The sequence below is a fragment of the Rissa tridactyla genome, chromosome 15, assembly GCF_028500815.1.
Source record: "Rissa tridactyla isolate bRisTri1 chromosome 15, bRisTri1.patW.cur.20221130, whole genome shotgun sequence".
Taxonomy (NCBI): domain Eukaryota; kingdom Metazoa; phylum Chordata; class Aves; order Charadriiformes; family Laridae; genus Rissa; species Rissa tridactyla.
Genome location: NC_071480.1, coordinates 5,722,813 through 5,750,397, shown reverse-complemented (window position 1 = coordinate 5,750,397; position 27,585 = coordinate 5,722,813). Strand labels below are relative to the sequence as shown.

Genomic DNA, 27,585 nt, shown 5'->3' with positions numbered 1-27,585 from the left:
AGGTGTCTAGTTTGTTAGAGATTTATGGTCATCAGAGGTGTTGATGGGAACATAGTCATGGATTTTAATCTGGAGCAGTGTGTCAACGAAGAAAATTTACGTGTTGTTTGGTTACGGTATCATTTGAGGTCCTATCTATGCATTCAAACTTTATGTATTGTACCAGCTGTTTGGATGTTGTTGATGAAATGTTACGTCTGTGCACATACTCTTATTCCATTCACACACACTTAACACTGCTTAGCGCAGCTGATGCTGTGGAATTTTAGCCAGCTTTCACTCTGGTTAGATCCCTTAACTGTGTATTTCCATGTGCCTTCATAATAAAATTAGAAGTTACTTAACAACGTCATTCTGTTTACAAAACTTCAATAAATCAACATGTTTGTTTTGCTAAAATACCTAAGTATTTTTTAGCATTAGAAGATGAAAAGTGATATGAAGGTGGATTTTCTGTCAGTCATAGACTTGAGTGATAAATGGTAAGTCTTCAAAGATCACCTTTTCCTAATAGAACTGAATCAAGATATTCTTGTGATTGAAAGAAAATTGTGTTGTATGCAGGTTATGTAAACAGAAACAACTGTATTTAGAGATTTGATTTAAGGTATATGCTCACTTTTTCAAAGCTATTTTGTCCTACAATTAGAAATGGAAGGGTTGTAGAGAGGAATACAAATGGAATGTAACAGCAAGCTCTACTGTACCATGGATCCCTTGGTTTTGAGTTCTTATAGACAGCAGTTGAATCAGAGGATGGAGAAAGGGATGAAATCTTCCGAAGGCAGGCTGCTAGTGGACTCTTAAGAAGAAATTGCTGCAATTCTGTAAGGTAAATTATTTTTTTTTCTTACTTGTTGTACAGTTCGGCACTGCTCTTAGAATTCTCCTCTGATCATTTTGTTGCATTATGTGTTCTAGGCATGCCTTTGTTATTCTTCATCTCTTTCTCTCATAGTTTAAAGCTAATGTGTCCTGTTTTTTCCTTCTCATATATTCCTCCCTCTTGGCTTCCTCTGTACATTGTAAATCTGTTAAGCGTGTTTCCTTGTACCCATGCTCTCATTCTGTATTTCCTGGTTCTGTACCATAATTTTGCCGACTTTCCATTTCTGTTTGGACAAGGAAGAAGGGTAAAAGAACCATTGAATTTTTCTTAAATATACAGTGTATGTGTATTTGTATATTGTAAAAAAATTGTAATGTCCTCTCATGATGTTTCTAAGTCTTTTCTCAAGATGGATCACAATGCGTGCGTGGCATTAGTAGACTAAAGCATCTCAAGGCATTTATTTTTAAAACTTTTAAAACCAGATCTCTTTATATATTTTTTCTTAATTTAAGATAAATTTTGAAATTAATTCCTTAAGGAATTAATTAGTGGATATGATTGTGCATAACTCTTAACAACACCAGCTTCTGCCTTGAAGAGGAGTTAGGAGAAGGGAAGCTTGGAAATCTGGCCTCAGTTGTTAGGATCATAGGAAAATTCAGGTTGTGAGAGATCTCAGGAGGTCACTCAGTTCAATCTCCTGCTTAAAGCAGGATAAGCTAGGACAGGTCGTGTTACTTGGGTCTTTGTCTGGTCTTGAAAATCTCTAAGATGGAGGCTTCACGACCTCTCTGGGCTACCTGTTTCGCGGCTTGGCTGTCCTTATTGTGAAAATAAATCCGTTTTGAACCTCTCTGCAAGAACCTGTATTTCTGCTGAATTGCTTATAGTTCCTGTGTAACCTACATTTCAGTGTGACTTTGTTTTCAGTCTCGTGGACTGCTGCCATCTGCAAAAGCTGCCTGCAAAGAGGAATGTTGCGCTCTAGTACTATTTTTCTTCCTACTTCTTGTCTTCACTGTTGTTCCAAAATAGATCTGGTGATGTTAACTGATGCTGGACTGTTCTTGCAGAAGTAAAAGTGGGTGGGAAGTGGTATATAATCAGCTTGTACTGTAGGCACTGTTTGTGACAAAAGATTTAAGGTGAAAATATATTTCTGGTAACTAAGCTGCAGCAGAATCACAATAGTTGTATTGTTTTTCTTTGTAAGATAATATTCAATTGCTTTTCAACACATTTTTCAATGAAATCTCCAAGAATTCACTGAAATCTCCCAAAGCATGGTTGATATTGTCTAAAGAGCTACAGCCTGTGCACTTATACTGAAGATCAGATCTATAGCATTGAAGGAGCTCTGAATTATTTGTCCTTGGATAGCTCTTTACTGAGAAACTAACTGCTGTCAAAGGAATGGAGGTTTTTATGATGGAAGTCTTTTCTTGCTAGTGGCTTTCAGTGTTCTATATAGCTTCTTTGTTTCCTATGATTCTTTAGATATTCCCAAAGGAGAATTAAACAATCTTTTTCTCATTGGTATGCATGTCTTCTGGAGAGTCTTTGAAAACAAACATATTATAAGCAGTTGCGAGCAAAACAAGAAAAGAACTGGGAAACGAAACAGTTACAAACTCCACTATAAGCATAACTCTGAAGATAGGTCTCAAACCAGGAGCCCGACAACACTCACAGAAATAGTCCTTTGTGATTCCTCACCCTCTTCTCGCCTCCGATGCCATTCGTGTTTTCCTTTGGGATCTGGCCATGGTGCTGAATTGCTCCTTGTAGGAGCTTTCATTGACTGGGGTATTCTCAAGCACTCTGTTCCTTCGAGCCCACCTGGGATGCTTTTGAGTTCCTTTACTTCCAGCGTTTGAAATGAATTGTTTGAAGTTGCTTGACGGGAAAGAACATGAACAAAATGTTAGGAAACCAGGCCTTTCACCTGTGCATTACTAGTTAAATATCGAGCCATTGTGGAAGCAAACAGAAGGATTTCCTATCTCTTGGCTACTATATAAGTGATGCAATATATTTGGATTAACACAGTCCTGTTTCCTGTTCAACAAAAAATAAAACAGAATGTCAGAATGCTGAAAAAAGTCTTACGGTCAGTACTATTGGCATCTTCACTGGAAACTGTAGGAGGCATGTCCATGGCATACTAGACTGCAAAAATTTGGGTTCAGTAGTAATATTGTGGATGAAGATCCATTCTTGTTTGTTTTGTGGTTTTGGGTTGTGTTGGTTTGGATTTTTGTTTGTTTTTTTTTTCCCCCCTCTTTTTTTGTCTCCTTAACAGGTAAATAGAAAAATTAATTAGGGTATCTTTCAGTATGCAGAAATAAGGGTCCCTGGTCATTGTCGTTTATCTTGTTGCCAAAAAACTCTATTCCTTTCCCCAGGTGCTCCATTGCAACCCAGTTTACTCCTTTCAGCAGTTTGGAGACCATTGTTCTAATAGTAGGATACTTTTTAGGGCTTCATATATCCTGAAACTCAAATTGCTTGGCATTTTCACTATCTATAAATCAGTCACATGAGTCATATTAACTGTCTCAAACTGTCCAAGAACTACAGCAATAATCAAGTTGCTTTCAGTGCATGTGAACTGGTTTATTGTGATTTAATGTACATGCTGAGCACTCATGCTTTAAGCTGTCTTTGGTCCAGGCATAGTTGTTTGCTTTAGCAGCTGTGGCCCACTTCCTAGGCACAAATGCTCCATGAGTGTATGGAAAAACTACTTGAGACTCCTACTCTTCTCTGACTCTTCTCTACCTCTCCCCAGTGTTACTTTCTGTATCTCTATTTTGTGAAGAATCTTTATTACAGTTAGTATATCAGTGATGTGACAGTTACAAAATATTACGGCTGGACTTTGTAGAAGGATTGCCAAAGCAGTCATTGGTTACTTTAGACATATAATGTAAATGTCCAACCAAGATATGTAACCTCAAGTGTGGCTTCTTGCCGTTCTTGAATACTATTCTGTATTTGAATCACTGTTTCTGATTTCAGGCCATGAATTGCACTTTTTCAGCTTGTGCTCCTACTCTGTAAGCAATGTCCTGCTCAAATAAATCTGGCTGTTACAAAGTTCCTCCTTAGCCAATTTGTCCCCTTGAGGTCTGCTGTGTTCCAGCTGCTCTGTGTACCATAAGGAGCTATGTTCTGAGAAATTACTTGTTTGAGAAATAACTTGTACTATACCAATATTTTTCACTCCATGTAGGGCTGGAAGCGTTTGTGAATGTAGTGAAAAGCCTACCTAAGTGAAGCCAGTATTTGTTCAGTAATCATTCCTTTTTCTGTCAAAACCAAATATATGAATCAACACAAACAAATAATAGTGAAAAGAGAGATAAATGCATGAAAGCACAGTGCAGCAGTGACAAGGGAATCCAAAAGTTCCCTGGGGAGATGGTAGCCATTGCTGTTCCAATTGAGAACAAGAACTGCAGCCTTTTCCACAGATTGTAACGTGCTAGGAGTTGGTCATAGCCACCTAACCGAATATGTTATCTTTATACAGACGTTATTAAAACAAATACTGTAGGGTCTGGGTTATGATAACATGTTTTAAAGGTTTAACACCTTATACCTGAGGGTGTCAGTGAACTTTGCAAGTATGAAGTGATTAAATTCAGCAGTACCCAAGGGATCTTCTTTCTGTGTGTTACAGATTGTGAAAGGACGTAAAAAGGTGAAATAATGTCCTAAAGACGGCATTAAATCAGGAGAAGCATATAGAACAGTATCCCAAATTTCTTTATTACCAGCTTGATGCTTTTACTATGAATTTTCACTTGATGATGTCCAGCCCTGAGCACGTCGCTATCTCACTGACTTGAGGGCACTTTCGGGCAATGGAAGTCTTTTGACTGTCTCATACAAGAGATTGAATTATGTCCCAAGAAGGGAAAGTGTTCTAAAGATCTCTGTGACAACAGAACTCCAGTCCACACAAAGCAACTACAGGCAGAGAAAAAACCCACCAACCTTTCCACATATTTCTGGTGGCTGATTTATGGTCAGCCGCGTGATTTAACTGAATCCTTACAGGCTGCAACTTTGTTTTTTGCACCTTAAATAACCACAATACAAGTGCGCAATTTGTATTGTTGCGTTTAGACTCCCTCTAGTGGATTGGTTTAAAAATGACCTCTTCTACCAATGCGCTCACAGAGCTTAAAAAAGAAAAACGGGTCCAAACTACAAATACCAGCAGCTCTCAGCACAGTTGAGAGAGGACCCAGGGCGCACCTCTCCATTTTATTCTAGCAAATATTTACAAAGATTTTTACTTTTCATATATAGCTATAAAAGCCCATGGGAAACAAAGCATTTTGAAACATTATCTCTGGATTTGCTTTTTATTTTTGGCTGCTATTTTTTTTTTTTTTTAATTTGGTGGGTGGCCCTTTCTACCTCATAGCAGAGTGACAGTGAAAGAAGGACCCAAACCTTTAATCTTGTTTTGCAGTGGATTTAGCAGAAAGCAGCTGCAGCAGCCTGGAAATTACCATGGAAAAAATCCTGAAAACAGAACTGAAAACTTCCGTTCTGAAGGCATTTGGAAGCTCGGGAGGAGGATACATTAGCCAAGGCCAAGGTTATGAAACAGACAGTGGACGAGTATTTGTTAAAATCAACCACAAACCTCAGGTTAATGCTAGCAGATATTTAACTACTAATATTATTGCACGTAGAGAGCTTTTTATTTTAAAAGCACCTGATTGTTAATAACCTAGAGTTCTGCATTTTCAGTCTGACTTTTAATTACTTCAGTGTTCTTTTAAAAGCTGTAGTCTATATTATATCAAGTATTAATGCAGCAGGTTTGGTTAATGCAAAATGAAGTGTAATGCAATGTGATAACCCTCAACAACAGGAATTGGCATTGCAGTATGTAAAATGGAGGCGAAGCACAGAGCTGTTATTGTAATACTTAGAGTTTGGAAAAGCCTAAAGCTAAATTTGCATTCACTGCATTTCTTTTCATGTTTCAGTTGAAAGGACAGAATAGTGAGGGAGCAAACAGGGTGCCAGTGCTAAAATTCATGCATTCTTTTTAAAGCTGCAGAGGTTTCAAACTTCCCCATTGCTTTTTGTATTTCTAGCAGTAAGATTCTTGCAATTTTTCAGGTCAAGCTCTTGACTTTTCTATTACTAAATGAATGCTCAATTGTGTTTTGTAACACCACAGTGCATCAGAAATTTGCTTTGTCAATATCAAAAACATCCTAAAACTGCTGTGAAGAACAGCATCTTGACTTCAGAAATGTAGAGTACAGGCTTAATATTTGTACTGTCGTCTCTGTCTGGTGGCCATTGACCTGCATGGAAAGGAGAACCAGTTTAAGGATTCAATCATTTACTTCGTTTAGTAGTGGTCATCTGTGGTTTTGAAATACCCATTTGTGGGTATTATCCTCAGAGATACTGTTATGTCTGAGTAGTTTGGTATCTCCACAGCAGCTGGAAATCATGGTGAAATGTGACGTATCCTACTACCCTGGAATGAATTTGGGAAAAAAACAAGTTAGAATTAAGGTATTCAAGTCTCCCTGTGTGGACTGAAACCTTCCTGCACCTACATTCTTTTATCAAGATGAATTAACTCCTTGTACCTTTGTAAACAAGGCTATTTTTTCCAAAGTACTTGTTGCAGACATCCATAGTTTAGCCCAAGGATATTCTTATTCCCTGACAGGCTAGAAAAATGTTTGAAGGGGAAATGGCAAGTTTGGAAGCTATTCAGAAAACCAATATTGTGAGAGTCCCTCAGCCTATTAAAATAATTGACCTACCTGGAGGAGGAGCAATGTTTGTCATGGAGTACCTAAAGATGAAGCACCTAAACAAGTATGTCTGTACATCTCTCTCTCTTTTTACTATGTTATGGGGCATATTTTCTTAGCGAAGATCCTCTGTGTTCTCTCAGAGCTAGAGCTTATATTTGTCAAGATCTGTGTTTGTGTGTGTATATGTGCATATATTAAAAATATATATACATATCTAGATATGTATTTGTGTGTGTATACACTCCTTCCCCGTACTTTGCTCTTCCCTGACCACCTACCTGCAATAGAAATGGCATGCTATTGGTCGTGTCAAGCTTTGTGTGCTGGTTCACGCGTGCTGAGATGCTACTAAAGTGAATGTGATAATGGCTGAGTTTAGCCGGTGTTTTCCCTCATGGGATTTTTCATTTGAGTTTCTTTTCCCCACCTATCAGTTGTCTTTAAATTTCTTTAAACTTCATAGGCTTCTTATGTCTTTGAAACCTCTGTTCTCTAAATATAATCTTCAAGTATGATTGAAGCCAGTCAACAAGTTCAAAGACACTAGGGTGAGGAAGAACCAAATGACTAGATAATACGAAGCTCCATTTTGTCCGTCAACCAATCTGAACATGGAATTGAGGAGTCAGAGGCTCCTGAGCGTAGGATTTCAGGAGTTATTTGTGTCGTTCCAGGCCTCTACAGGAACATAGTAATGCCTCTGGCTCTTCTGGCAGTTGTTTGTCCAACCTATCTATTTTTATTGGGAGAATAATGACAATTCCACAGCCTCCCCAAACACTCCATCCAATCCATCCCACTGTTCCTAGGAAAGACTTTCTAATATCTAACCTCAGTCCTCTTGGTTGCAATTCTAAGCCTATTATTTTCTATCCATTCTGGGCATGGAGAATAAATGAGTTTCCTTCCTTGCAGCTCCTGTTCAGATATCTCTGCGATGTTTTAACTGTTTTTCACTTGTCCATCTGCATTAAGCAACCTCAACTTAAACCTTGCTTATGGCTTCTTTTTAGACTTACTATTCTTATTGCTGTTCAACTGATCTCGAAATATGAGGCACAAAAGTAGATATCATGTTCTGTTCTCTGCTTATTAACGTGGAGCTGATAAGAGGGATTAGTTTATCCTCCTGCACTCTATGCTCCTGTTTTTATAACCTTGTGTTCCGTTTACCGTTCTTGTAAGAGCATTGGCTTATGTTCATTTTATTAACTGTTACAACCTGTTTCTGCAGAGTTGTTGTCTAATCATTTGCTCCCTGTTATGTACTTATGAAGTTAATTAAGGTTCTATATTTGACAAAAATATAATTGGTCATATTTGAGATTTTTTTTTTCCCTGTAATATTTTGTTCACTTGTCTTATTTCAGTTTCCTTTTGTGTTTTGATCCTCCAGATATTCTTCAAAGCTTGGAGAGCAGATAGCAGATCTTCATCTTTATAACCAGAAACTTGGAGAGAAATTGAGAAAGGAGGGAAACACAATTGGTAGAGTATCGATATCATGTACTAAACCAAAAATGAAATCATTCATTTGGCTGTGGTGCAATATTGCAGGTCACAAATAATCTGTGAATCAAAAATAAGTCATATTTAATGACAACATGTTCAAGTGTCAAAACAGTCGAAACAGAATCAGTGATCTGGACCCTGTTCCTGAATGTCTTTTATTCAAAGAAAAGTCACTGAATGTGACTAATTGCACCTTAATTTCCATTCAATGTTTTCAAGTCTAAGAGAGTTCTTTCCATCTTTAGAGAGAGCTGTGACCATGAAATAAGTGTAACTTATTGCTTAAAATTATTTTGTATGCCTGTTCTCTGAAATTTATTTCCGTGTTTGCAAACTTTGCTATGTAAGGATCTCAAAACTCACAATAATTATTTTGTTTTTTAGGTAAAGGAGCAGGTCACTCTGAGTCTCAGTACGTGGATAAGTTTGGATTCCATACAGCCACTTGCTGTGGTTATATACCACAGGTATGTTCCATGTCTGTGAAAGCTGACATGTACGCATGTAGCTCTAGGAACTCCTTATACAAAAGCTTTTTTCATTTGCCTTCAGCTTAATGATCACAGTTTTGCTTTCACTGTTTCATTCTGACCTGACAGTGAAGGGAATACGATGGCTATTCGATGTGTGTGGCTCGATAGATACGATGCAGACAGCAAGCAGACACAGTGGGTTGAAGAATTAGAAATGATGCGGTGATTCTTTAGCTTGGTGATACTTAATAAAATAAATATCCCTTCACATACCATGTCTTGCTTTTGTTTTCTCTAAGCCCTTAGTATATGGATCTCAAATGGCAAAATCCACTGCTTTTAGAGGGCCTCATCATGTAACACATGACATAAGACGTTGGAAAGTGCTCTCGGAGATAAATCAGTCACTTGCTGGCTCTGCACATGGTAGAATTTCATTCTACTATTTAATTGAATGAACTTTCAATATCTCAAACCCTTTGCTAAGTACAACTTTTCACCAAATTAGAAATGAATTACCAGAAAGATTTTGGAATATAATATGGAACAACTGAAATGATTTCACCAGAAACTCTTCCTTTAAAATACATTATGAAAATCTGAATGAATTAAAATAGCCAGAACCTCAACTTGTATCTCATGTTAAAGACAGCCCCACCTAAACATGGAAGAGAGCATCACTCCCAAAAGAACAATCAACAAAATGTCTAATAACATTGTGCATAGGTCATACTAACGTTGCCTAGGCCATTGTGTGAGCATCGAGCACTTTAACTTGATATCTATGTATTATTAATACTGACTATGTATATGTTAAAATTGTTTATTACAAACCTCTGTGTCATATTTCCTAGGTGAATGAATGGCAGAGTGATTGGCCTTCCTTCTTTATTCGTCACCGACTCCAAGCTCAATTGGATTTGATTGAAAAAGATTATGGAGACAGAGAAGCCAGAGAACTTTGGTCACAGCTAAAAGTATGAACCACGTCTTAAATCTGTTTTTTAGAATGTTAGAAAATATGTATCGGTGGAATATTAAAGGTGTTCTATAAGAGATTTATGTAGCTTTTAATAAACAGCTGATCCAACAACATTGTCAGCTGAAAATAATTCATGTTTCAGTTTTCTAATAGTGAAAACAAACCTGTAATTCAGCACTGACATTTATTTCTTAGAATACAGCTAGTAGTAAGATGGGAAATCCTATCTAAGAAATTGGCATTACAAAATAGGTAAGATTCTGCTGACCAGGCAGATTTTGGTTTTTTCAATTGGTCCAGTCTCCCAGCCGAGATCGTGGTTCAGGTCACACTCCACGCAGCACTTAGCAGACAGCCAGGAAAGTATTCTTCTGCACGCTTGACATCACAAATTTGTTCCTCAATTCTGGTTAATTGGTACAGATGTTTACTGCTGTCCTTTTTGCCACTGAAACCTTTTAATTTAAATGAAACTTATGTTTTATTTCTTGTGACAGCCAATACTATCTGTGTCTAGGAATGATGCATTAATACTAGATATTTATACTAGACTGTGAATTAAATGACTTGCTGAGATCTGTCAAGAACAATGAAGAACGTTTACTACTGGCTAACAGTTTAGGTTTATGCTTGTAGCCATCAATGTCAAAAGCACTGCATGAGAACTGAAAACAGGCAGTATTTGACTAGCTTCGTGTTTTATAATAATACTATGGTACTTTATTTACTATTTTCTTTAAAAGTCTTTAATTGTTACGTGTTTGTTTATGCTTTTTCAGATAAAGATTCCTGAAATGTTCTGTGATGTAGAAATTGTTCCTGCTCTCCTGCACGGGGACCTATGGGCTGGAAATGTGGCCGAGGACGACTCTGGGCCAATTATATTTGACCCTGCTTCCTTCTATGGCCATTCAGAATTTGAACTGGCCATTGCAGGAATGTTTGGTGGATTTAGCAGCTGTTTTTTCTCCGCCTATCACAGTAAAATACCCAAAGCTCCAGGATTTGAGAAACGAAACAAATTGTATCAGCTCTTCAATTATATAAACCATTGGAACCATTTTGGGACAGGGTACAGGGGATCTACCCTAAATATGATGAGAAAACTTTTAAAGTGACCAGATAGGTTTGAGAAATTCTGACATAGTCCCTTGGTAATTAACAGCCCCTGCTTATCAGGAGCAACACAAACTAGGAATTAATGTTGATGATAAGACACCTGATATGTAAAAAAAGGCTTAGAACACTTGTGAGCCTCACTAAATGTTAAGAGTGATTGTGTAATTTTTAACTTGTACACTAGTTTACTAGCACAGATTCCTACCTTGCTGAAGGAAAAGACTGCCTTGTTTGTGAAGACTCCACTAGGTTGGAAAAGTAGCATGACAGCCTAACCCTACTCGCCATACACGGTCTCACTTCTTGGCTGCTGCATTTCCACAGTTTATATCTTGCCATTTCTGCTGCTGATTTATTGGCAGTTCGGTATTGAAAGCTACTGTTGGGGGATTGCAGTGCTGGAAGTAATAAGCGGTTCCTTATGTCTCCCCTTTTTTGTTCTGTTTTAGTTTTTTGTCTGTTTCCATCTTTCTGTCGTCCTTCCTTTCCCGTGTTAAGTGTTCTGATCCAAAACTTAAATCAGATTCTATGAATCTGAAAATGAAAACATTCTCTTTTTGATTTAAGGAGTAGATGAGGCCCTTTGGACTGCACTTGGCAAGCATATATATAATTAATAACATTTCTAATATTTATTTTAATTTAATGTAATTTACTTACATGCTTTTGGGTTTTTTTTTCTTACTACTGTAATTTAATTTATCACAGCATTTTGTAAAAAAGATATTTCTGTAGTTCCTTGGTAATTAACTGTGGTCAGAAAGTGGGTTGTTACCACACAAGTTTGATAATAACATATTGTAATTTTAGTGTGTTATACTATGATAGTAACACCTTTAAATAACTTTGTAAAAAGATAGCAAAAAGTGGGAGGGAGGTTTAGTGTTTCGATGACAAGAAAGCAGCTCTTGCTGCTGTGTTGGTTGGTGCTTGATGTATTTTTGATTTTATAAAATAATGTACAGTAGGCCAAGCAAGTCTGTTCTGCCACTGCTGGATGACTGAAGGAACAGTGTCAAATTGAATGGCTTTATAATGTTTTTTAATATTCCTAACGGCTTTATTTTTACAGAAAACATAGGCAATGAGAATTTGGGGAAAAAACCGTGCAACAAAGATGTTGGCATGCAATGAGAGCTACAGTACGTTAACAAAGCCCTGTTTTTTTAATGGAAGAAAGTGATAAAGGAAGTAAATGTAAGTGCAGTCCAGCAAATGCTTACGTGAATCAGAAAACTTGAGTAAGAATGACTTATGTATTTAGGCTTCGGAAGGTTGTCATGACTAATACCTAAAATGTTATATTAAAAAATGCTCAAATATGTTTAGACTCTTTTTTTTCAGTTTTAAATGGCTGTGCTATAAAGATTTCATAAACTTTAAAGCTAGATGTTGTAATTTATGCTATTTAAAAAAAATGCATTTCATTCTCTATGAATATAATGCAAATAGATAAAAATTTTTACTTCCTTTGAGTTTGGGCTACAATTAGGGGAAGTTGTAATGGTGTGGTTATAACACTTAATACAATTATAAGACTGGAAAAGTGGAATAATAGAATTAGAATACAGTTGAAATCATAGGTGATAGCTGGAAAATCCAGGTCTAAGAAAACAGCAAAGTGCATGCTTACTAGTCTTATTAATGTCAACAAAAATACATGCATTACATTGGAAAGTACATGTGAACTTAAAATTTCTCCTTCTCAAATAAAATACTTGCCTTGCAGAACCTATGTGTTTGGAGTACCTGCATTTTGTGATTGTGGTTTGTGTTAACAAATTTGAGCTTGAAGATAAGAGATATGGGTGCGGATGGAGTTGCTGGATACCAGCAAAGAGAAGTTACCTGTCCTAATGTCCTGACCAGACCCAAGTGTCTCCCTCAATTTCCTTTTTAATCAATGGAGAGAATCGAGCACCCCTAAAGGTGTCTCATCTCACCTCGAGCACCCATTTTAGTTTGTCAGCTGGTCTGATCCTTCAAGTTTATTTTCTAATAAGTAAAAAGGTAACTTTTTACATATTGGACTTAGTCTATGTCTACTTAGTCTATGATGGGTGACTTAGTCAATGTCTGCTTTAGATGCTGACTTTAGTTTTCTGTTGTTGGAGCTGTGTCAAGAAAAAAGTGGAAAAGTAGTCGTGTAAAATATTCAGTAGCGAAGGGGAGAGTGTGTGGGAAGAGTGGATGGAGACAGGGTACGTCTTGGGCTGAAACATGACAAAATATCTTCCCAAAAAAGCTAACGGAAAACAATCTGGCATGACGGATAAGGAACTGTTGTGAGGGGGCAGCCATTGAGTCTGCCTGCTTGCATCCCTTCCCTTTTTTTCTGTAGTTTTCAGCGTTCAGACTTTGTTTCCAGAATTTTTTTATCAATTCTGAGTTGACAATTAACCGTATAATTCAATGTTTTGGCGTGGGTAGAGTAAAAAAGGGATGAGGTCGCAGATAACCCACCCTCCCTTCCTTCCCCTCAGCGGCCCGCCCTTCCCCTCAGCCGCACGCCCGCCCCGCGACGGAGGGGAGGGGCAGCGCGCGGGAGCGCGGCCGTCTCTGCAGCCTTTGGTCCCGCGCGGCGCCCCGTAGGCGGGAGGCTGCGCGCGGGGCGGCTGAGGGGTGCGCGGCGGCGGTTGCCAGGGCGCCGTGCGCGAGAGTTGCTAGCGGGGTAAGGGCCTCGCTCGCCGTCCCCGCTGCTGTCGCCGGCCACCTCCGAGAGCCACCGGCTGTGTGGGACGGCTGGGGACACAGGGTAGGGCCGGGCCGGGCCTCCGCCCCGCGGCGCCTGGCGGGGAGGGGCGCGGTGGGCCGCATGGCGGCGGGCCGGGCCGTTTGTGAGGAGCGGCGGTGTCGCATGAGGGAGGGCTCGCCTCCGCTTCTCCCAGCGGGAGGCATATTTTGACTGACCGGCTGTTATTGTGCCCAGCTGTGACAGGGAGCGCTGACGGCCGGCCTCGGGCATGGCTTTGGACGAGAGGGATGGAGCGGGACCGGAGACAGAGGATGGCAAGAGTCAGGAGCCGGGTGTCATCACGACGAGAAATATCCTGGAGAGTTTCACAGAGAGTCAGGAGGTTCGGGGGCTTATCGGTAGCCTGAAGGGAGTCTTTGGGGATCTGGTGGCTCGAGAAATGGCAATGGAAAAATTCATAGGTAAGCACATCATCCAAAGGGAGCGTGTTCTTATGTCACTTAAAAGAATTTATTGCCAAGAAAGGACTCAACCGCTAATTTTGGATTAGTGGTAATGCTGGAATTCTGTCAACAGGTAGTTTAGATTTATTTTTTTACTCATTTTGTTTTCCAGATATGTACTCCATCCATTATTACATGTTATTTAACTATTGTAAATAAAACCTCAAGTCTTGGATTTAAAAAAAATCTGAATTCTGACCTGTGTTTAGTCTATTTTCCTATTCAAACGCAGACAGTAATTTAGTTGAGGTTTGTGTGTCTGTCAAATAAAGCCATTTTTGTACTTAACTGGTTGTTAAAAATGCATACATTTTGAGCTTTAAAGTGGTAATTTCATATTTTTACTTATGTATTTCATATGAAATATGAAGGGTAGCTGACTCCATACAGATCACATAATTGTTTCTGAGTGGAGGCAGCTTGGATCTGACTTAGTAGCTGAGCTTTTGTGCCACATAATGGAAGCTATTCTGCTTCTAGATCTCAGCTGAGTGTAGGAGTGGTATAACTACGTGCATGTAGGAGTGTCCTAGGTAATTAGCCTGTTATGGTCCACATCTGTGTATTGGATCCAATACTCTGACCAGGTGGTCTGCAAAAGTTAATTCAAAGTTTTGTGTATTTATTAATCAAATTAAATGAACTAGCATTTTGCAAGTACTTTTGCAAAAAATGGTGAAATTGCAAAAACTTACGGTCAAAATATTGATCTGGTGCCTGTGTTTTTGACAAAAAGCAGAACGCCAAAATTTGGAAATCTGACCCTGCAGAAGTTACTCAGCAGATTTATACTTGATCGACTTAACTGACTGTTGCATCTGAGGAGGTTAATGATGAACATATAACTGTTCAGAAAGAAGTAGCAAAAACATTCACATTTGTGTTGATTGTCCAGTATCACAGGTGAAATGGTAGACTTCGGGATAGAAAAGCCATTACTAAAAAAAATCTCAGTGTCTGAAAGGCCATCATCTCCAACCAATCATCTTCCTGTGTCTCTCTGTATTTCATATCAAATTACTGTCTCTGTGGATTTTAATTGTATTTATGAACTTTCTGCATGCATATCATTGCCCAGTAAATTCTGTGTTAATATACTTAAAACTGATAGGTACTGTACATGTCGTTCAATGTTTGGTTATAATATTTAGTGTCAGAAGGTACCGTTTGATCCTTCTTGGGCAAAATGTCCCGATACGGTAACGGGCTAAATTTGTGGGATATAGTGTCAAAGCTTAGGGGATACCTTTAATCTGTACGCAGATAACGCAGTAATGATCAGTTACAGAAGATTTTAATGCAGGTCTCCAAAGCATTCACAAAAATGTGATGCTCATTTTTTTTGTGAACTGTTAGAAGCAGAAGTTTGGAAGATAGTTTAATCTGCAACTATAATTTTTGTAGGAAAATTTAGGAAGATTTTTTTTTGAAATAGCATTAGCAGGACATTTTTTCAGTTCATTCTCTTCAGCATTTAGATTTAGGGTTTTATTTTAGATTGCTAGACTGTGATCTGGGAAAACAAGTTGGCAAGATAAGGAATTTGCCATTAAATTCCACTTCTGCTGAGAGCTATTGCTTTCAGTGTTGATGGAATTTCTTGTATTCACTAGTTCTGATTATTTGTACGCAGCTTAAGGTATCATTGATTACAATGGGAAGTTAGTGATGACTAGGAGCTCAGGCTTCCTTCTTGATAGGAGACAGCACTGTGGTATCCCAGTGGAATTGCACAAGTTGCTGCAAGGATACTGTTGGACTGGCTGGTGTCTTGAAAGTGGTTGTGCAGTGTCATCCACTGGTAAACTGCAGCACTGTTGCAGTTGAGTTATGTCTTAAATGTAAGTGTTAATGCGACAAACGGAGAAAAGGGATAGAGAAGGTAAAGCTGTTTGAGAGAGAAACAAATGCAGGAAAAGGAGAGGCTAAGAAAGTATTTTTAGTTTTACAATTAAAAAGCTATTTTCTGGCCAAACATCTAAAATGACCCAGGGAATCTCCAGTGCAATACTGGATCACTTGATGATCTTTTCTGAAATCTGGCTTTCACTTCTGTATCAGCTTTTCGTTGATTCTAGGTTTAAATTGAAATGCTTTTGTTTCTTAAAACTGTGGCAAGTTGTTCTTAGTTTGTTGCAATATTCTCTGTTTGCAAAGTCCCATCAGAAATGGTGTGCTGGTAAGTCGCGCTTAGGAAAGGAGAGCCACAAAGAGCTCTGCAGTGAAGAACAGCAATAAACCGAGTGATTGCTTGTTTCATCTCGCTGTGAGATTTGTCCATAGTAATTTGAGAGACTCCTGGAAGAGAGTGTATGATACAATGTAGGTAAATGATTGCGCTATTGAAGTGGACAGACTGTATTTTTACAGTTACTTCTCTGTAATTTTCTTAGTTTTTGACCTCTCTTACAGGTAGTGGTGGCACTTAGCTCAGGGATACTGAAATCTTAAGCTAAAGCTGTCTAGAAACAGGGGTGTAGCTCACAATTAATGCCTGCAAGAGCCTTTAATTTTAATAGTTTATCACAGGTATCTTTTCCATTTCAGGTATAATGGACAAGTACCAGGAACAACCTCACTTGCTGGATCGCCACTTGGGTAGGAATGTCATCTTTAAATATTTTTTTGTGCAGATACTTCAAAATCTGTTAAACTAGAAGGTCCGTATTTGCGTAACAAGATTGCTGTGGATAATATTACTTATATAATATGACTACTGTCTCCCTCTTTATTATTAGAAGTATGAGAAACTGTAAGCTAACTGCATGTAGTCTAACTTTTTTTTCTCTCATTTCATTAGAGTGGATGATGAATTCATTGTTGGATATAGTACGGGACAATGGATCTCCTCCCCCACTAGTTCACCTGGCTTTTAAATTTCTTTACATCATTACAAAGGTAAAAAATCCCAAATTTAACATCCTGTAACTGAAATGTGTAAATTTCCAATATTTTCTTTGTTATTTAAGTAACTTTAAAAAAATTAATATTTAAAAAACCCGTAAAATAAATAAATAATTGTCTGAGTAATGCAATGAAAGGTTTCAAACTGTACTGTGAAAGGTTAGTTCTGTTTTTGATGATTTTCATGATAGCTCACGTTATTTAACAATCCAGAGTAGTAAAAATCAGGGTCTGAATGCAAAAAAAATCGCAGACATTGAGATACTTAGTGATAAAACAAGAGTCATAATGTTAAAAAGAAGAGTAAAATAAGATGAAGAAGGATCGTGGAATTTTCATCTGAGCATAAGAAAACATTTTTTGACTGCGAGGGTTGAATACTGGAATAGATTGCGCAGAGGGGTTGTGGAGTCTCTATCCCTGGAGATACTGAGTACCCTACTGGACATGGTCCTGGGCAGCCTGCTGTAGGTGACTGTGCTTTAGCAGGAGAGTTGGACCAAACAATCTCCAGAGGTTCCTTGTTTTAAAGTTAAAGAATTATCTTTCCATTAATTCTTAATAAGTTTGTAAAAACGCAAAAAATCTCAAGGTATTTAAGACGTTAATTCGTAGAATAGTTTGGGTTAGAAGGGACCTTTAAAGGTCATCTAGTCCAACCCAAAGAAGCAAATGGACATTTGCTTCTTTCATATCCTTACTGTTCTTACTACATGAGGTTCATATACAAGAAGGTCCTCAGAGGGTCTTTTCTTTTTCCTCAGTACTTGACTATGCCAGATAGCTTACTAAATTTTGAAACTTTCTGCTATAGGTGAGAGGGTACAAACTCTTCCTCCCACTGTTTCCTCATGAAGTAGGTGATCTACAGCCTGTTTTGGATATGCTTGTAGACCAGAATCCAAAAGACTCTGAGGTGAGAACTTGCTGTACTTTTTGCTTAACTTTTATGTCTCCTACAGAAAAAGCTGATGAACAACATAAGAAAAAAATCTTGAAAAAAGTGTATAAAGCAGTCATGCACCCTGTCAGGTGTTAACTGAGTAGCTGGATTTAGAATGAAAGTCATCCTGTCAGAAGAGAAATGTCTGATTGAAGGAGAGGTCTTGGGTTTTTCTCTCATGGGTTATGTTCTAAGAATTTAGAAGCGATGGTAGTTGAGATGCAGGTAAAATCTAACCACTCATATGAGGGAACAAATTAATTGAAACAATGGTAATAAGAAAGGCAGTGAAAGATACTGAATTTCTAAAAGGAGTAACTAAGAAATCCTCTTTCTGCTGTGCATATCATTAGTGGTCATGTTAATTTAGCTTGAAGTCATGAAAGTTAAATCATGGGAAACAGAGTACTTTAGGTTTTATGTATTTATTCCTATTTCTTCATATAAACAGGCTGGTTTTTAAACCTTTTGGTTTTGTCAAAGTTGGTATGAGAACTTCTATTTTGATGAGGAAATTAAGAAGATAGTTAATTTTCTTTGCTTAATTTCATAAAATATTTTATTCTTCCCCAAACCCCAATATCTGTCTTCAGATCTATGAGGGATTTTATTTTTTCATTTTCTTTTGAAAGGAGGGAGGTGAAGACTGGAGAAAACTGCACACCTATGGCATGAGGCATGAATCGCTTGGATTTTTGCCTCCTGATAATGTATTTCTGGGTGTGGAAAAATAACACAGAATTTCATATTTTTTTTCTACCTGTTTGCAGTTTGAAAAACAGTGCAACACTGCTTCATCATGTGTCCTGATTTAAAGTTTTATTTGGCTGGGAACGTTCTGGGCAAGAATGCTGATTTGAAAAAATACTTAAGTAAAGAATTTTTAAGCATGGGTTGAGAACATTGAATCATAGAATATCTCGAGTTGGAAGAGACCGATAAGGATCATCGAGTCCAGCTCCAAGATACCGTAGTTCATATTCTTATGTTTTTGAATAAGGAAAAATAAGAATTCCAGAATATTTATTAAGATAGATGAATTTTAAGAGAGATCATGATCTATTATAAGTAACAAAACCCATAGACATGCAGACAATTTTGTTGCTACTCTAAATTAAAGTGATTTTTTAATAAACATTATCAGTTGTGAGCACTTTGCTGCTGTTGTACAGCTTTAAAGCTTGTAAAAGTTCCTTCTTGTCTGTGTCTCAAAACAGATTGTTTCAGCAAACCCATTAAAACAATACTGAAGACATTAGGAAGAAGAACGTATTTCTCTCATGTTTGTGACTGGAGGCACAAGGGGGCTGAGGGAAAGAGAAAACAGGAAAATGGCAACATGCAGTTTTCCTTTTGTGAGGAGACAAACTTGTGTAGATTTCACATTCAGAGGGGAGGGTCTGTTAATTTTGTTTAACAGTTTTCCTGTTTGGAATCTCTAGTAGTTCTGTCTCCTTTGGTGTTTCAGAGCATTCAGGTTCAGAGTTTTCTCTTCATCATCTTACTTTGAAAGTTCCTTGGAGCTAGTGGACAGTTTGTGCTTCAGGCACTTTGTTGGAATATGTTCCAGAGTATGGAGTGCATATTTTGTTTTACCATTCTTTTCCAGACTTGGGAAACTCGTTACATGCTTTTATTATGGCTCTCCATGATATGCTTGATCCCTTTTGATCTGGCCCGTTTTGATGGAAATATTTTTTCTGAGGAAGGGCATGCTCGTATGCCAACAATGGATCGCATACTTAAAATTGCAAAAGTAAGTATAACGCATCTTGTGATACTTCCAAACCTGTGATATTTTTCTTAAGCCTAATCTTTCAATATGTAATATATTATTGTCTTTCAGAATATTACTTAAGCCCATATTTTCTGTATCTAATCTGTAAAGAATTTCTCCATAGTTTTGGAATATTCAGTATATTCTTTGCTGCTTTATTGTCAGATGAGATTTTTACTTGTTTTCCCTGAAGTAATAAACTGTCTTATTTTGTGACCATCTGATACGAATGCATGCATTTGATTATGTTAATAGTTTTTAGCATTTGAAAATACGAGCTCGCTTTTTCTGAAAGCCATGTTTGATGATGTATATAGGAAATTAGCATTTGATCAGGATGAGTAACATTGGAAGCTATGACTGCGTGAGTAATTTTCAACAAAGGTGATAAAATTTCACTAGGCATAAGCTGAACTGGCTAACTGGTCAGCCCTGTAAGATAAAAATAAACAACAACCCCTTCCCCACAAATACCTGAACAACTTATGCTTTTAACACTTGCAGCATTTAAGTGGCTTATCACTTGTAGGCATGTAGCGGCACAAATATGACTGTAAATTGAGGTTTCAATAGAGGTTAACTTGCTTTGAAGGACACTAGAAGGGAGACTTTGTTGTCTGGGATATGGTTTGTTAAATGGGAAATTTGATTTTTTACAATCTTAAGCTTAGTTTGTAACCAATATAATTACATTATATCTGTAATGATAATGTTTGTAATCATAAGTATTAAGTAGTATATTCATGTACAAAGTTGTTGCATAGTTGTTATTAAATCTACATGTATGAATTCTTTTACAGTTAGTTTTCTTTTACCTTTAGTGTTACTTGGTTGTCAGTGATAAGGCTCGAGATGCAGCTGCTGTACTGGTTTCAAAGTAAGTCTCTTTTGTGCTTCTTGCCAGAAAGGAAAAAAGCTAGCTCCCGTTTTTCCTGTCATTTTTCAGTCTGACATGCTACTAATGATGGCATTGGGAGGACTGGAAGTTGCCAGCTGTATATGGGATGTTAAACTTGCTTGAATTCAGATTCAGTAGTGTGTTTATTGTTGGAAATGCTGTGTTTTCTTCTGCTTACTAGAGGAACCAGTATCTATTGCAACTGGTACAGATTTTCACTCTTAACAGGATCCTGTTCAAATTGCCTTCTAGGGACTTGTTTTTCTACAGGGTTAGAGAAAGATACAGTTACTTTATGTTGCTGCTGATTTTTGCAGTGTGTTGCATGAGAAATAGAGAATTGGTATCTAGTATTACTGGCTTGATGTTTCCTAGTAGTACTTATGTAAAAGGAAATAGTAATGCTAGAATTTAATTTCTTAATATCCCTCTTGTCACTTCCTTCATTCTCTCATTCAGAAAACAATACTTCTGTCTTCTTAGCTTTATTGTTGTTAATCAATTCATCAAATGAAACAGGTGTAGGATAATAGAACTTTCTAAATGCCATTGTTTTACGCGGTTGGTGTTCAGACACCAAACAATTTGTGACAGAGGCACAGTTGTTCTGAGATTTTTTGCATTACTTAGTAATACTGATGGTAGGGTTGTTTATAAATTTGAAATAATGAACTTCTGTATCTTACCTTTCTTCTCCTAGTGCATTAGTGGAGACTGGTTTCATTTGTGATGCATATGAAAATAAATCACTAAGACTGTGCTAGTACACACGTATCTTTTTTCCAGTATATATTGCAGTACATATTTTGATACATTCCAGCAGAAGAGGGCTTTAGTCATCTCAGTTTGTCGTTTGTTTTTTCTTTTCTTTTTTCTTTCTTTTTAAAGCAGGCAAAACCCCAGAATCTTTACACTAGTATATACTCCATCTACACTAGGGGGCTCTGCCAACGTAGTTTTGCCAGTGTAGCTATAGGAGCAGAGGCTCTGTAGGGTGAACAAGACGAAATGAAGATAGTGGGTGTGGGTAGCTAGTATGAACAATAAAATCTGTGTGAATGTTTTTTTCTGGATTAAGAGGCACAAAATTTGTGGGATTAATTGTATCAAAAAAGTTGTTAAGTATAACATTTAGTAGAGCAGATCCTAACTGACTTTTTGGGAAATAACTGTGCATGTACTTACTTTAACTTTATTCTGAACTTCAGTAACGGGACTCAATGCTTTAGAAGTTTTTATTTAATCAGTATAATGCTGTAGTTTTGAACCTGATGACAAAACAAACATTTTTTTGTTTTAGAATTGACAGTGTCTTGTGGAAAATCCATGAAGGAGTTGAAACTAGAATTATAGTTCTCTGGTGACTAGTCCTGTACTTTTCTGATTTACTCTGAAATATTTCAGGGCAAAATTTAAGTGAATGGATGAATCATTTGAATAGCCTTTGAAAGTAATCTTGCCTGCTACATATTATGTCCATGTGACAGAATGTAGGTTTGTCTCCTTATGCTAATTAGTTTTTGCAGTCATTTTGGAAGTGATAATTGGAAGTTGCTTTTCTAGGATTTTTATGTATGTGCATTGGTAATCTGTCTTGTCACAAGTTGACAGAAGCAGCCGATTCGAGGATTTGTGACATAAGAGTAAATTATTCTTGAGCATTCATATCTGCCCGAATGTGCCCTTTATCTTCTTCACTTCCTAAAAACCCAGAAAAAATCCCAAATTGACCAACTGTGATAGACTCTTGAAGGTACATCGGATATTTTGAAGCGTTCTCAAGTAAGGATGACAGTAATTTAAAAAGATTCTTTCATCACATTATACTAATTGAATTTGCACTCCAGGGTATCTGTAAAAATAAATTACTAGTGGAAGCATATATATGGTAATGTGATTGATTACAGCATTGCATTCAGCAAAACTTTGCGTTCATGCAGTGCTCGACCCTGGATTTCAGGAGGATTTCACAAGTGCCTTGCATCCTAATGTAGGGTACTATGGAAGCATGTTATTAGCAGTTGTCTTATGTTCTCTTCACCTCCATTTTATTGGCTGAATTAATATTTATTAAAAGTACATATTCGTAACAAATAAGGTGATGGAGTACATTAAGCTCGTTCTAGTACCAGCTGCATCAAGGTGTATAAGGCTGTCATGGGAGCAAAATTACTTTTTAGTGTACTTATTATTTAGTTTATTTTGAAAACACCATTTCCAAAATAGCCTAATGATTAAAACACTTCACCAGGAATTAGAAGACCCAGGTCCAGGTCCTTTAGGCCTTCATGCGCTTGAATTCATTGCTTTGACATCCCAAAACAGTTCTTTAATGAATGGGTATAGTTATTCTGAGATGAGATCAGTGTTTCGTCATCTTCACGTTAAGACTGTTAGGTAGGCAGGAATACAAAAGTCCTAGGATGGACAGAAATAAGATACAGGAGTCTAACTCTGTAACATGCTGAGGAGGAAGCTCCTTGAGGAGGAAGAGGAAGTTTGGGTTCTGGTTCCTGCTCTAAGGAGTATAAACTTCATAACAATTTCAAGTGCACTTTAGAAGCATTGGGATCCAAGACTTTCTGTTTTCCAAAGTAATTTACTTTTCATAGGGCAAAGGAGCTGAAGTTCGTTTTATGAATTCTCTTCTCTGTCTGCTCAGTGACCTGGTTGCAGTAGGAGGAGATGAGGCTTATCCTTATCTTGCTTCTAGTCTGGTGGTTAGGACACTCCTTTGAGAAATTAAGATTTAAACTCCTTTGGGCTGAGAAAGGGTCTAGGAACCAGTTCATCTGCTTTACAGGTTACTTCTGTTACCTGCGCTATTGTGCAAAAGAAGGCTTTGTCCCTGCTGCTCTGTTATTAAACAAACCACCCCCCCAACTAACCCCTCCCCCAAATCCTCATTGTTCTGTTGCTGAACAATAGATACTGACTTTGAAGACAATTCAAGTGATCACATGTTCGCTCGCTGTTTCCTGTGTTCTCTGTATTTAATATTCTCCGTTAGTTAGCTCTTGGTGCAGTTCCCCATTTAATTTGTAGGTGTATAAAGTAACCAGATACAGGCTCTGCATACATCCTTCTTTAAGCGCTATGAATTGTCCTTTGTGGGCTTTGCCGTGTACCTTGTTTTTCCTTTGATTGCATTGAGAACAAAGTTTCTTAATTTAGTCTGAATCTCTGCTGGAAAAGGACTCTAATTTTCAGGTGCTAAGAATACTAAATTAGATAACTGAAGCAGGTGTCCTAACTTTAGCTTGGCTGGTACTGATGATGACTGAGTATAGGTTTATGGAAGTAGTTTAACCACGATGAACCTCTTTTGCCCGCTCTAAGATGAGTAAAAATGCATCCAGTGTGTTAAATAACAGGTGTTTGACCTTTTCAAATATCCGAAAAAACAAGTATAGCGCTGGTGATTACTCTTTATGGGCCTGGCTCATAACAGTGCAGTATGGATGAATTGTTGATCTGCACCAAATTTCAGATTTGCAGAATAGCTGTTCTTGGTGAGAATGGTAGAGAATCTTCATATTTTTTTCAGCTTTTCAGTAATTCTGTTGGAAATAATTTTTATGTGGGACCTTTGGAAAGTTTGTTGCTCTACAATTAAGGTGAGAAATTTCTAGAATCCAAATTTATAGGTTGGTTTGAAGTGAAAATGAAATTCTGTGTCAGAGCTTTGCTCAGAAACAGAAGGGCTGAACATACGATGGTTTGGAGTGTTCCCACCCTCAATGATTTAGGAAAATATCTATTGAAGAATTGTTTTTAAGAACTGCAGGCAGTTTGGATAGCAGGAAAAATTATTTTTCTTTGAAAGCCATAAAGTTAGTAACTGCAGTGTTTTGGGTTTTTTTCTGTGACAGATTTATTGTCCGCCCTGACGTCAGGCAAAAAAGGATGGCAGATTTCCTGGACTGGACACTTTCCATGTTATCTAAATCCTCCTTCCAGACCATGGAGGGGACTGTTGTTGTGAATGGCATGCTCCAAGCTCTGGTAAATACTGTTTTTCCTTTAAAATAGAGATAATTGTATTTATGATCATACAATACTGCTACGGTAGACCTTTAATAGCAAATACACAGAGAGGTTCCTGTTCTTTAGAAAAGAATAAGATAATATACAACTAGAATTTCTTCCACAACAGTTTTGAAGATGTAATTTCCCATGTATTTATGTTTCCTTTAAGGATTCTTGTCATCACCAAATTCAAGTGAAGTTGCCGGTACAGATACTGATAAATAACTCTCAAAAATGGTTTTTAAGTATCTGATTGTATATTAGTAGTCATTTCATAATTCAGCTTAGGTTGGTTTGGGTGGGTTTTTTTGCTTTGAAGAAAACCTTTGAAATAAATTAAATAATTGGAACTGTAGAAAATGAAACAATTTGGCTTCTGAAATAAATTAAATAATTGGAACTGTAGAAAATGAAACAATTTGGCTTCTGATATAGTAGTGGTTTCTCCTAGACTTTTTAGAACTGGTAACCAAAATCCAAATGATTCTTGAAAATTGTAGCCATTCTTCTTCAGCGAAAATATTGTTCTCAATAGTTTTAATAAGACATACTAAACTTGTGCAACAGTGTCCTTGAGTGGTGTGAAAGAATGCACTCTTTCATATGGTTTTGCTTGCTAATCTGAACAAGTTTTTTCTTTAATGCTCCTTACCTTGTGAAGTTCTGCAGTTTTATGAAGTCATAAACAATAGTTCATGACTCAGAGCTGAATTCTTAGCTGGGTTTTAAAATTTATATACTATGCATGGAAAAAATCTCCGTAATACTTGAAACGCTACTATATGATAGCACTCCTCTTGTACATTCTAAGAGTATGTTTTTATAAAGGCTTTCTTGTAGTTTTACACCCTTAATAGTGTCAGTGTGCATTTTGAAACACTCAAATAACAGTTCTAGTATCTGTTCCAATTTTGATGTCTGAATGTATTTGGGTGGAATGGGGGAGTTTGGAGGGGTGGAGTTGTTCCTTCTTGGTTCTGTTGTTGACCAAATTCGAGGTAGCGCAAGCAAAGTCTGATGACATGCTCTTGTACAGTCTTTGCACAGGTTTAAGGATTTGCTGCTGTTTGTACGAGTTTCTATAATTTGCATAAATTTGCAGCTCTTTTTGAATAATTGCTATGAGGACTTGTATCCAGTGTGTTACTAAACTTCAAAGCAAGGTTCTGGAACCAGTGTGTGGTGTGTGTTTTGTGTTGGGTTTTTTTTTCTCTAGCAGCTCTTCCAAATCAGAAGATACAAGAAATGATCTATATTTAGAATAACTTAGAACTTGCTGCTTAAGCAGGAGGAAGCATTATTTGTATGCATTGCAGCATGTTTCAAAAGACAGAATGATGTTTCATCATTTCATTGTCAGATCTGGAAAGGGAGACTGACTGCCATTCTAGGTGCATGATGAGACCTGTAGGATGTATAATACATTAGTGTTTTGTCATAATTCCTTTGAGTTTGGCTTTGGCTCTATCCACCTGTTCATTAGTGCATAGTAAGCGAAACAGGTGAATACTTAACAAGTAGAATCGAAACTAGAATGTGATACAATATACCCGGAAGCAGGAGCCTGCCTTCTTGCATTTATATGATTTTTTCCTCCTCTGTGGAATAGGAGAAAGTATTTATCAGGCCAGCTTTATTTGTGTCCTACAGCTTATAGCTCCCGTTGGTAGGTATGAGCAGACTGAATTTTTACAGTCTTTTCTTGCATTCAGTCTCCAATTTTTAATTTCAGTTGCTACAACGTAAGCATAAATTATATCATTAGGGAATAAAGGTTTTCAGAATGATATGTATGCAGGCATGTGTGTATGCAGACATGCTTAACTGGAGTGGGAAATATTTATTTCAAGAGTTTAAGAATTTTGTAACACACTTGTAACAATAGCATGTTGTTAAACTGAAAATACCAGCTGAAAATAGAAGCAGTGTTTAAAATAAGTAAATCTTTTCTCTTAAACATACAAGATTGTAGCAGTCCGTACAGAAACATAATAAGTAATCGCTAAGTGTAAAGCAGAACACATCCTCATGAGGGACAGCTAAAACTTGTGTCAACAAGCTTCAAAATTCTTTGCCCTTAGATTCCTCCAGCAATTTGTTACTTTAAGAGTCAAACTGTAGTTGCCTGGGTATTTCTCTCTGAAAAAGCAGGAGAAAAAATACCATTTTTCAGTTTCCCGTCAGTACAGAAAGGTGGGTTTTGGGAATGCAACCCACTGGGGTGGGAATAAAAAGCCTTTCTCCATCGGATCAGTTTAGGGCTGCCCCCAACAGGGTGGATTTCAGTCGGATTGAGATATTATGCTCCTTACGGTCTACATTTAGGAAATAGTGTGTAGTGATTTTGGCATGGCAAAACTGTTTTAAAAAGACATGAAACTCTTGCATTTCAATGAACTGAAACTGCAAGTTAGGTACGCAATGAGTAGTTCGACGTTGCTGCACTTTGATCTGCCTCTTTGTGGCCTTAAGTCTTGGTGATTAGGTATGCTACTGTTTAATCTAACTCAGCATTATGTGTAGAGCAAGTACTACTGTTTCATGATTCTTGTTGAAACACGCAGCCTGCATTACACATTTTAATTCCACTGATGCTTTTTTCTTTTTTTTCGTTACACCTGTCGTCAGTAATATATCATTTCACAACAGGTGTGCACTAGCAGGAGCCTTTGCTTGCAGTACTTCAGATTCAGTTTTTAAAACTGCCCTCTTTTGTTGAAACTAACATTGCGGTATTGAATTAAATTCACATTTGTGCTTGGATACTTTGTATATTTGAAGGATTATAAATGTTGGATTAACAAGAAATTGCTACATTTTTTTATAACGTTTGTTTACTTGAAGGAAAATTCTAACCTGTTTCAAGAATCTGCATTTTAAATTCTCTTGGTCTGGAGGTTTGCTTTTAAACCTGCCATTATATCAAACAGCTTTTTAGTTATTGCTGCAGGGTGTAGCACTCCCAGTTCTTGCGTGACAGAGATGTCATCATGTTGAGGTAGCCTTGGGCATTGAAACTTATTAAACCTTATTTGTTTTATAAGTGATTCAGTATACAAGTGTGAGTAATAATTAAAAAAAATAAAACGCCCTACACAGTGATCTGATGAA

The 27,585-nt window shown here is 37.4% G+C and overlaps 2 protein-coding genes across 3 annotated transcripts in view; both read left to right on the top strand.

Annotated features, from left to right (window-relative positions):
* The first annotated feature begins 67 nt into the window (after window positions 1-67).
* Window positions 68-12,474, top strand: FN3K (fructosamine 3 kinase). 2 transcript variants are annotated; one of them, XM_054221659.1, is made up of 7 exons: window positions 68-832; window positions 5,319-5,500; window positions 6,549-6,700; window positions 8,036-8,127; window positions 8,536-8,618; window positions 9,479-9,601; window positions 10,386-12,474. In XM_054221659.1, the coding sequence occupies exons 2-7, from the start codon at window positions 5,360-5,362 to the stop codon at window positions 10,722-10,724; spliced, it is 930 nt and encodes a 309-aa protein (XP_054077634.1). In that variant the 5' UTR covers window positions 68-832; window positions 5,319-5,359; the 3' UTR covers window positions 10,725-12,474. The 2 variants fall into 2 exon arrangements, with proteins under 2 accessions (XP_054077634.1, XP_054077633.1); XM_054221658.1 differs by having other exon boundaries at window positions 68-5,500.
* Window positions 12,475-13,311: 837 nt separating this feature from the next.
* The window catches only part of TBCD (tubulin folding cofactor D), a 126,388-nt gene continuing 112,114 nt past the window's right edge, over window positions 13,312-27,585 (top strand). The window contains exons 1-8 of the mRNA XM_054221202.1: window positions 13,312-13,480; window positions 13,655-13,881; window positions 16,471-16,521; window positions 16,724-16,821; window positions 17,642-17,743; window positions 19,380-19,526; window positions 20,369-20,424; window positions 24,318-24,450. Of these exons, the coding sequence (XP_054077177.1) occupies window positions 13,689-13,881; window positions 16,471-16,521; window positions 16,724-16,821; window positions 17,642-17,743; window positions 19,380-19,526; window positions 20,369-20,424; window positions 24,318-24,450 (780 nt within the window). The 5' untranslated portion in view covers window positions 13,312-13,480; window positions 13,655-13,688. The remainder of the gene's footprint in view (window positions 13,481-13,654; window positions 13,882-16,470; window positions 16,522-16,723; window positions 16,822-17,641; window positions 17,744-19,379; window positions 19,527-20,368; window positions 20,425-24,317; window positions 24,451-27,585) is intronic.

Coding starts and splice junctions, on each gene's coding strand:
- FN3K (XM_054221659.1), top strand. CDS start 5,360: ATGGAAAAAATCCTGAAAACAGAACTGAAAACTTCCGTTCTGAAGGCA. Junction 8,128..8,535: donor AAAGGAGGGAAACACAATTG/GTAGAGTATCGA, acceptor TTTGTTTTTTAG/GTAAAGGAGCAGGTCACTCT. Junction 9,602..10,385: donor AACTTTGGTCACAGCTAAAA/GTATGAACCACG, acceptor ATGCTTTTTCAG/ATAAAGATTCCTGAAATGTT.